This window comes from Mirounga angustirostris, unplaced genomic scaffold, assembly GCF_029215605.1.
Source record: "Mirounga angustirostris isolate CCGP_5_RB_7025 unplaced genomic scaffold, mMirAng1.0.hap1 SCAF_2, whole genome shotgun sequence".
NCBI classification, from domain to species: Eukaryota; Metazoa; Chordata; class Mammalia; order Carnivora; family Phocidae; genus Mirounga; species Mirounga angustirostris.
Window position 1 is genome coordinate 133,064,397 of NW_026991710.1, and position 10,192 is coordinate 133,074,588.

At 37.8% G+C, this 10,192-nt stretch overlaps 1 protein-coding gene across 1 annotated transcript; it reads left to right on the forward strand.

The window, feature by feature from the left end:
* Positions 1 to 208: 208 nt before the first annotated feature.
* On the forward strand, positions 209 to 4,065 carry LOC123842266 (serine/threonine-protein kinase Nek4-like). Its single transcript, XM_064585207.1, is given in 5 exon segments — positions 209 to 393; positions 395 to 560; positions 1,191 to 1,524; positions 1,527 to 1,663; positions 2,032 to 4,065. Coding segments are annotated over 5 exon segments (2,358 nt in total). The 5' UTR covers positions 209 to 259; the 3' UTR covers positions 3,619 to 4,065.
* The last annotated feature ends 6,127 nt before the right edge of the window (positions 4,066 to 10,192 follow it).

Sequence of the window (10,192 nt, forward strand, 5' to 3'; positions counted from 1 at the left end):
CTTTTATATTTACTCTCCCAGATGCCTAACTCTAGGGCAGCAACTCCTATGGGTAATTTTTCTGTTAAAAGTTTAATTTTGGGCGCTGGCCGGGATCGCTATGGCAGCGGCGTCGCTGTGGGCCCAGCCTCCGAGCTCGTGTAGGGGCCCGACAGTCTCAGCAGCCGCCAGCACAGCGGCCTCTTGGGCCTGAGCGGGGTCTCCTGCGACCCTGGCCGCCGCTGCCGCCGCATCACAGCTTTGGGCGGGCGCCGGGAACATGCCCCTGGCCACCTACTGCTACCTGCGGGTCGTGGGCAGGGGCAGCTACGGGGAGGTGACGCTCGTGAGGCACCGTCGGGACAACAGGCAGAATGTCATCAAAAAGCTGAACCTCCGAAATGCCTCCAGCCGCTGAACAGGAAGCCCAGCTCTTGTTTCGGTTGAAGTACCCTAATATTGTCACCTATAAGGAGTCATGGGAGGGAGGCGACGGTCTGCTGTACATCGTCATGGGCTTCTGCGAAGGAGGTGATCTGTACCGAAAGCTCAAAGAACAGAAGGGACTGGATAAAGAAGATGTGGTATATATATACAATGGAATATTATGCAGCCATCAAAAGGAATGAGATCTTGCCATTTGCAACGACGTGGATGGAACTGGAGGGTATCATGTTGAGTGAAATAAGTCAAACAGAGAAAGACATGTATCATATGATCTCACTGATATGATGAATTCTTAATCGCAGGAAACAAACTGAGTGTTGTTGGAGTGGGAGGTGGGGTGGGAGGGATGGGGTGACTGGGTGATAGACACTGGGGAGGGTATGTGCTCTGGTAAGCGCTGTGAATTGTGCAAGACTGTTGAATCTCAGATCTGTACCTCTGAAACAAATAATGCAATATATGTTAAGAAAAAAAAAAAGAAGAAGAAGAAGAAGGTAGCGGGAGGGGAAGAATGAAGCGGGGGAAATCGGAGGGGTAGACGAACCATGAGAGACGATGGACTCTGAAAAACAAACTGAGGGTTCTAGAGGGGAGGGGGGTGGGAGGATGGGTTAGCCTGGTGGTGGGTATTGAGGAGGGCACATTCTGCATGGAGCACTGGGTGTTGTGCACAAACAATGAATCATGGAACACTTCATCTAAAACTAATGATGTAATGTATGGGGATTAACATAAGAATAAAAAAAAAAAAAAAAGAACAGAAGGGGCAGCTTCTGCCTGAGAGTCAGGTGGTGGAATGGTTTGTTCAGATTGCCATGGCCCTGCAGTATTTACATGAAAAACACATCCTTCACCGAGATCTGAAAACTCAAAATGTTTTCCTCACAAGAACAAACATCATCAAAGTGGGTGACCTAGGAATTGCTCGAGTGTTAGAGAACCACTGTGACATGGCTAGCACCCTCACTGGCACACCCTACTACGTGAGCCCTGAATTGTTTTCAAACAAACCTTACAACTATAAGTCTGATGTTGGGGCTCTGGGATGCTGTGTTTATGAAATGGCCACCCTGAAGCATGCTTTCAATGCAAAAGACATGAAGTTTATCGGGTTATTGAAGGAAAGCTGCCACCAATGCCAGATTATAGCCCAGAGCTGGCAGAACTGATAAGAACAATGCTGAGCAAAAGGCCTGAAGAAAGACCCTCTGTGAGGAGCATCCTGAGGCAGCCTTACATAAAGCGCCAAGTCGGCTCCCTGCTTGGCGGGGAGTCTGCTTCTCCCTCTGACCCTCCTCCCTCTCATGCTCTCTGTCTCTCATTCTCTCTCTCTCAAATAAATAAATAAAAAATCTTTAAAAAAAAAAAAAAAAAAAAAAACAACAAAAAGGGCGCCTGGGTGGCTCAGTTGGTTAAGCGACTGCCTTCGGCTCAGGTCATGATCCTGGAGTCCCGGGATCGAGTCCCGCATCGGGCTCCCTGCTTGGCAGGGAGTCTGCTTCTCCCTCTGACCCTCCTCCCTCTCATGCTCTCTGTCTCTCATTCTCTCTCTCTCAAATAAATAAATAAAAAATCTTTAAAAAAAAAAAAAAAAAAAAAAAAAACATAAAGCGCCAAGTCGCTCTGTTTTTGGAGGCCACAAAGACAAAAACCTCCAAAAGTAATATTAAAAATGGCGACTCTAAGTCGAAGCCTGTTCCTGCAGCGGTCTCTGGAAACGCTGAATCGAGTCATAAAGTAGTTCCCCTCCAGTCACACTCTTCTGAGGGCTCCAAGACATATGCAATGGGTGAAGACAAATGTTTGTCCCAGGAGAAACCTATAGTCATTGGCCCCTTGAAGATACCAGCAAGTCTGAAAGGCTACATCTGCAAACCAGACGTAAGCAATACCTCAGAATCGTTAGCCACCATCAGTAAAGTGAATATTGACATCTTACCTGCAGAAAGAAGGAATTCACTGAGCGACGACTTAGTTCGGGAGAATCAGCCAAGACACTTAGATGCCTCTAATGAGCTAGAAAGTAAATGCAGTATTTCTCAAGTGAAGGAGAAGCTGCAGGGTGGCACTAAGCCCAGCCCTCAACCCAGAAACCTAATTCCCACGTGGTCCTCTGATGATGTCACTGGGGAAAGGAATGACCCAGTGAGACCTCTGCAGCCCCTCAACAAAGACCAAAACCTGAAAGACCAGGATCAAGTTGCTGGTGAATGTGTTAGAGAAAAACCAGATAGAACCCACCCAGGTTTACAGCCACAGAGTTCTGGCTCTGAGTCTTCCCTCTCTCGACAGCGACGACAGAAGAAAAGAGAACTGCCTGAGCACAGTGGGGAAGAGAGACAGTTCCAGGAGGCTGCTCCTCGACTTTTGCCTTCTCTTCCCACTGTTGGAAAAACGGATGTCACATTAACACAAAAAGATGCTGAAAACCAAAATAGAGTGGCCATTGGGTCTGTGAGCTGTTCGAGGAGCAGGGAGGTGTCATCATCAAAGGATCGACCATTATCAGCAAGAGAGAGGAGGCGACTAAAGCAGTCACGGGAAGAAGTGTTCCCCTCAGGCCCTTCAGTGAGGAGAGCTTCTCGGAGTGCATCAGGGCCAGGGAAACCACAAGAAGAAGGCCAGCCCGCCCCTGCCCAATGGTTGTCTTCCAACTGCACTGTTGCTCAGGAGAGGAAACTCATCCACTGTCTGTCTGAGGATGAATTAAGTTCTTCTACAAGTTCAACTGATAAATCAGATGGGGATTCCAAGGAACGGAAATGTCATACAAATGAAATGAGTGACTTGGTGCAGTTGATGACTCAGACCCTAAAATTGGAGTCTAAAGAGAGCTATGAAGATCTCCTGGTTCCAGAGCCAGTGTCAGAAGTTAAACTTCATCAGAAGTACCGGGATATGCTGATACTTCATGGGAAAGTTGCAGAAGAAGCTGAGGACCTCCATTTTAAAGAGCTACCTTCTGCTGTCATGCCAGGTTCTGAAAAGATCAGAAGAATGGTTGAAGTTTTGAGAGCTGATGTAATCCAGGGCCTGGGGATTCAGCTTTTAGAACAGGTGTATGATCTTTTGGAAGAAGACGATGAATTGGAGAGAGAGGTACGTTTGCAGGAGCACATGGGTGAAAAATATACAACTTACAGTGTGGAAGCTCGCCAGTTGAAATTTTTTGAAGAAAATGTGAATTTTTGAGAATTTAATCTGCCAGAACTAAAGACCTATTTTTAAAGGTTTTTGGCTTAAACAGAAACAAACCCATAATAGTGATTGGAGGACATTCGCTGTCCTTATTTCTCCTTTTTTTTTTTTTTTTTTTTTAACTGGGAGAAAAGTGGGATCGAACAGAGTAACATGAAGCAATGTCACAAAAGAAAGAAAAAACCTTTGGCTAGCTTACTCTCTTGACGAAGAAAATCTATTAGAAGATGTCTGGTTACTGTTTACTGAGCTTTAAACCACCAGTTTTATATTTAGAACTTTATTTTTAAGGTACTAATTAGCTTGATTACAGGGCCATAAAATTAGATTGGAAGTTTTATATTGTACTATAGTGATAAATGCATAGGAGAAGTAAATAATATGTCATAGTGATACTCGTCATTGTTAATAACTAGGTAGTAGTTGATAAATTATTTTTTTAAAAAGTTAATTCATGATTCTGGGAGTAGATTTGAATATGAATATGAAGTTGTATCTACTATTTGAGCAACTGAATTCCTTTTTTATATATTGATGGATGTTTAGCCTTTTATTTTCATTTAATATGAACCTCATTTACAGTATATAAGAATTGAAACAAATATTTTGGCTTTGTCAATCAACATTTTTGTATACTGGTCTTTTTTTAAGAGTAATATTTTCATTGGCAAAAACTTTTCCTAAAACACTAATTCCCTTTCCAATTAAGCAATTTGTAAGTGCAGTCCAGCTCCTTTTAGTTATGTTGGACATATTTATCTCCTGAAGTTTTTCACCTTGTACATCAAATTACTGGTTGTCTTTAAATGTATGACTCTGTATCACATATCTTATTAGTTGTTTAATAAGGGGGTAATTCCCATGTGGGAAATAAATTGTTTTTATAAAAAAAAAAGTTTAATTTTTTTCTCTGAGGAGGAATTCAACTTGCAAGACAGCCCTATGTTTCTCTTAAGAACACTTTCTTTATTTTCCGTCCTCAGGATGTATATAAAAATGATACAAATTGTTCATTATATTTTCTCAAAAGTGTTTCTCTTGAAACACCCCTGGGATGTTAATATGGTCAAATACATTTAGTAAATACATTTAAAAGTTACATCTCTCTCTTTTTTTTTTAAAGATTTTATTTATTTATTTGAGAGAGAGAGAATGAGAGAGAGAGAGCACGAGAGGGGGGAGGGTAAGAGGGAGAAGCGGGCTCCCTGCCGAGCAGGGAGTCCAATGTGGGACTCGATCCCGGGACTCCACGATCATGACCTGAGCCGAAGGCAGTTGCTTAACCAACTGAGCCACCCAGGTGCCCAAAAGTTACATATCTCTTTATTGTAAGACTTTTCAGAGGTTTTAATAAATTAATGTAAATTATGACTCTCTAAGACAAGATAATGTATGCAATATTTTTCAAATTTATTTGCTACTTTGTTTCAGATAATTTCTCTGAAATGTTTGTGGAACATTTCATAGAAAAGACTATTTTAATATTGTGGCATCCATACAAAAACTTTTAGCTATTACTCAGTTTTTAATTAAATCAGTCAAAACCTTTAGTAAATTACTGTACTTGTAGCAAGTACCCAAGGGCTTTATTCAATTGAGGCCAATTCACTTTCCATTTGAATTTCGCAAAATTTATATTAAAACTTGATACATAGAAATGGGTTTCCTGATTTTATTTATTATTATATGTTGCTCCAAAGAGTGAATCCTATGTTAAAAGCCAAAAAACCCAAAAACAAGACCATTTTTCCACACCGTCAGTATATTTATTGCCTTTAATCAGAAAGGGAAGAAGATCTACATTTAATTCTACTCATCTTCAATTCATCAATTCGGCCAATTCAACAGTGACCACTATATTACAATTAGTTCAATAGAAGTTGTAAATACAATGATGAAAGGAGAAACTCTGTTCTCATGGAACTTAAGGCCACGGAAAACACAGGCCTGTCTTCTTAGACAAGGCAGTGTTTGAGCTAATACCTGAGGGACAAGTAGACAGACAAGAAATAGAGAGCTTTCAGTCCATTACATCTAGAGGCTACAAATAGCACTGCACTTCTGAAGGGAACCATGTGAGGAAAAGAACATCTTCTCCTGGACATTCTTAGCACATGGTTCCTATTATATGCTGTGGCTTTAGTCTTTTTTTTTTTTTTTTAGATGAAGTGTTCCATGATTCATTGTTTGTGCATAACACCCAGTGCTCCATGCAGAATGTGCCCTCCTCAATACCCACCACCAGGCTAACCCATCCTCCCACCCCCCTCCCCTCTAGAACCCTCAGTTTGTCTTTCAGAGTTCATAGTCTCTCATGGTTTGTCTCCCCCCCCGATTTCCCCCCCTTCATTCTTCCCCTCCCGCTACCTTCTTCTGCTGCTTTTTTTTTTTCTTAACATATATTGCATTATTTGTTTCAGAGGCACAGATCTGAGATTCAACAGTCTTGCACAATTCACAGTGCTTACCAGAGCACATACCCTCCCCAGTGTCTATCACCCAGTCACCCCATCCCTCCCACCCCACCCCCCACTCCAGCAACCCTCAGTTTGTTTCCTGCAATTAAGAATTCCTCATATCAGTGAGATCATATGATACATGTCTTTCTCTGTTTGACTTATTTCACTCAACATAATGCCCTCCAGTTCCATCCACGTCGTTAGTCTTTTTCAAAGACAGCATCTTAACTTGATCGCATACTTTTCTGATTTTTCTTTTACAAAGGGCAAGAACCATGCTTACTGGATTGATTCTTCAGTGCAGTAATGATGCTCTAAGAACAAGACTCTAGCTAATGTATATACTCACAATATTATAGAGGAGAGCGATGTGAGGGGATGAACAGCATCTTTATTTTTGTGATACTAAATATGAGGGAAAATGGAACACGAAATTTGGAAGAGGGAGAAAATTGGATGAGATAGTGAAAGTAGATGGGTAGGAGAGATAATAAGTTTTTAGAAAAGAAATCATATTCATTTCATTACATAACATAAAAAGTTTAAACTCTTAATATTCAGTGTTAGTGAAAACTGGAAAACACACATATATATCTTTGCTGTACTCTGAGTACTATCTTGGGCAAAAAAGATATATCAATAGAATTATTAAGTATAAAGTTTGAAAGCAAAAGATAAAGACAAGTAATTAAAATCAAAGTAATGCCAGGACTCACAGAGCAAGTGCATATTCTTCCTATCTGGAAATCTTTCTTGTCATTTCTTTATCGCACTTGCCTAAGATTTTCTCTTTTCTCTAACATAAACAATGCTCCATTGAAGTTTTCCAAACCTAGGGGGAAAAGGGATTAAGGAAACCAATTTACTGAACCAAGTGGCAGGAATTACTGAACTTCTTGAAAGGCATATCATTGAAATGTAGAAGGATGATCTGAGGCTTGCAAAAGAAAAAGAAAAGAGAAGGCATTAAAAGAATTGTTTTTCTGAAAAGTTCTGTGGCTGTGGATAGGAATAGGATGGAAATAATTGCTAACTTAAACAGTTATTTCTGTGAGCCAAATAGTGTTCTCAGTACTGCATATATTCAATGCTTTAATCTTCTAAATGACTCTAGGAGATAGATTCTATTATTGTCCTCACTAAGAATAAGGTATTCAGACACAGCGGTGTTAATGCCTTGCTCCAGGTGACATAGCTACTAAGTGACACAGAATGACTGAACTCCCTGGGTTCAGCCTCCAGAATCTACAATCATAATATTGATGCTAAACATATTGTAAACACTAAATGATAATTCTTCTGTATGTTTGGGTGAATACATTTTATAAAATCAGATATTTATTATTTCTCTAAAGAAAGAATGTTAAGTGTGTAAAGATAATTTCCTATCCAAAACATTTAGTTCATCTCATTTGTCATAACTCCTATTCAAGGCCATGCCTGAAAGTATCAGTCTGACTATTAGCTGGTTATTATAATGACTCTGTAAGAAGCAGATCAAGCAGCATTTCCATTCCTTATGATGGATATATGAATGTTCTACATATGGACTTATTCATTCTATATCTCGTTTTTAAAATTCTAACTGTAAGCCAAGATTAAAATAAATAATAAAGCAAAGAGAAATTAAAAGTTCACTATGTAAAATGAAATCAATATTAAATTAATGCATAAAAATGCAAGCCATAAATCCTATCTTCTTGTGAGAAAAGAGCCTACAAATGTTTCAAAATTCCCATCTGTCTACACATACACACACATGAAAATAGTAAATTTGTCAGAAGAATCATTGCTAGGATAGAAAAAAGAAGTAAGTTTCTCCTCTGGATTCTTACCAAGTAATAACTATGGTCCAAGTACTAAAGGAGTAACAGTATCTACCACTTCCTTTATTAAATAAATAACAGATTCTGTGTAGTGTTGTTATTATTTTATAATGCCCTTTGTTGTAAACTGACAACACTATTCCAAAGCAGAATGATGCAATAAAAATAATTTCTCTATGGTACCAGAATAATAGAATCCAGGCACATTATTTAGTGATGTTATAGATTAACAAAGATAAACATAAAATATTTTATGAATGAGAGTAAAATATATATTAGCATATCTAAATATAAACACACACATATGTAATGAAACAGCATATACTGTTACTGTATAAGATGTCCTCTGAAATTTGCAATTTATTCTGAGTTCATTTAGTATTTAAATATTGGCCAGGAACTACTAAATTAACTTCCTGACCCACAAATATCTTATGACCTATGGATTGAAAAATAATAACCTTAAGCAAATTTAAATATCACATTACCTGTTATTTTTTTCAAAATAAAACTTGATAGATATTGAACAGAAGTAAATTTTAATTTGTATTTCCTAAAATAGAAGATGGGGCATAAATATTATATTTTAATGATTAAAGAGAAACACTTTCTTTCACAGTTTAGCAAAAGTCTGGATTCTGAAGAAAAGTTGTTATTACCTTATGTAGATGCAGAGTGCTGAAAAGAATCTGACAAGATACTGTATGTGATTATTCAAACTTCAGACGAAAGTGAGCAAAGGGAACAAATAAAGAGTCTGACACCAGTCTGACTCAGAAAATCATTTTTATTTCACTCTACCACTAGGACAAATGGACAGTGAAGCCTCAAGATTTTAGGTTATTGACTGAAGCCTCAAATATTTTATCCTTAAAATTAAAAATCTCAAAAGAACCTTGTTAATGTCTAACTAAAAGCAGTGTGATTTCTTTGTAAACTCTCAAAAATAAACCGAGTTTCAAAATATACCATATATTTGGTTGTGGGAATAGTTAATTCATAGTAGTACAAGTAAAAGGATACATTTGCAAAATAAAACCAAAAACAAAACAAAACAAAAAAACACAAAACAAACAAACAAACAAAAATGATACATTTCCATTTTACAAATGAGACCCATCCAAGAAAGACCGGCTCATGGCATCCTGGATAACTATGAAGTACTTTTTTAGATCTGGTATATGGTGGGGAACCAAAAATAGGCTTCTAGAACTAAATAATTAACTAACTAATTAATTAACTAATTACTTAATTGGTGAAGGAGAGTTACATAGAAAATGCCAGTTGCTATGTCTAAGAGTAGGAAAAAATGTGTTTCTATAAAAGGACAGCTTTTATAGAAGTGAACCACATCTACCTTAATTTCTTTTAATTAAAAAAATAGGCTATATCTGTATATTTTTTCAGTGATCAAAAAATTCATAATAGGTATTGAAGTTCGCAAATATATTTTTAACTAAATGAACTAGGAACAATCTTAGAAAAGTCTACAAAAAATGTGAAACTCTTTGTGATGTTCAATGCTGAATGTTTTGAAACTATTTTATGAATTTTGTGCTTTTATACTTTCATCTTAAACCACCAGCTAATGACTGACTTAGCTGAGATATTGTATGTAACTCTGATAAATTCTATCATTACTGTCTTCCTTCCTTCATCTTTCACCTCCATAACTCAGCACTAAAAGTAAATGATTTATTATTGTTATCGTACACTATGAAACTGCTAGAAATAAATGTTAAATAAATACAAAATGATTAATACAGAAATGGTTAGAATATAATTTTGTAAGGGATTTGAAACAGTATTTGATAGGGCTAGACATACATATTTCCACTTAAAACAAAATTAGATTGTTATTTATCCCTATCTGAAACAGGCATAGGTCAAGCCAAACTATATTTTCCTCCAAAATAGAAAAAACTCAAATACTATGTATAAGTGTAACTTTAATGGGTTTACATCCACATGCATGTATTAACTACTAAATTAGGTAAATAATACCATAATAGTTGCCCTGAGTAATGAGGAGAGTGTTTATATACAATGGACATCCTCTCTGCTATGCAGATGAAAAATTACTCTGTTCCCATTTGTCATTTACTAAATCTTTAAGAAACTGTGTCTGCTTTCCACATTTATTTAGGAGGTTTTCAAAAGACCAGTCAGTGAGTAGAGTAAAACTCGTTGCTGAAAATGAATTAGCACCATCCCTGAAAGAGTCAGATCTCACATAGGTGCCAAATGAAAGGCGTGATGACCCTCATAAACACCTTCTGTGAG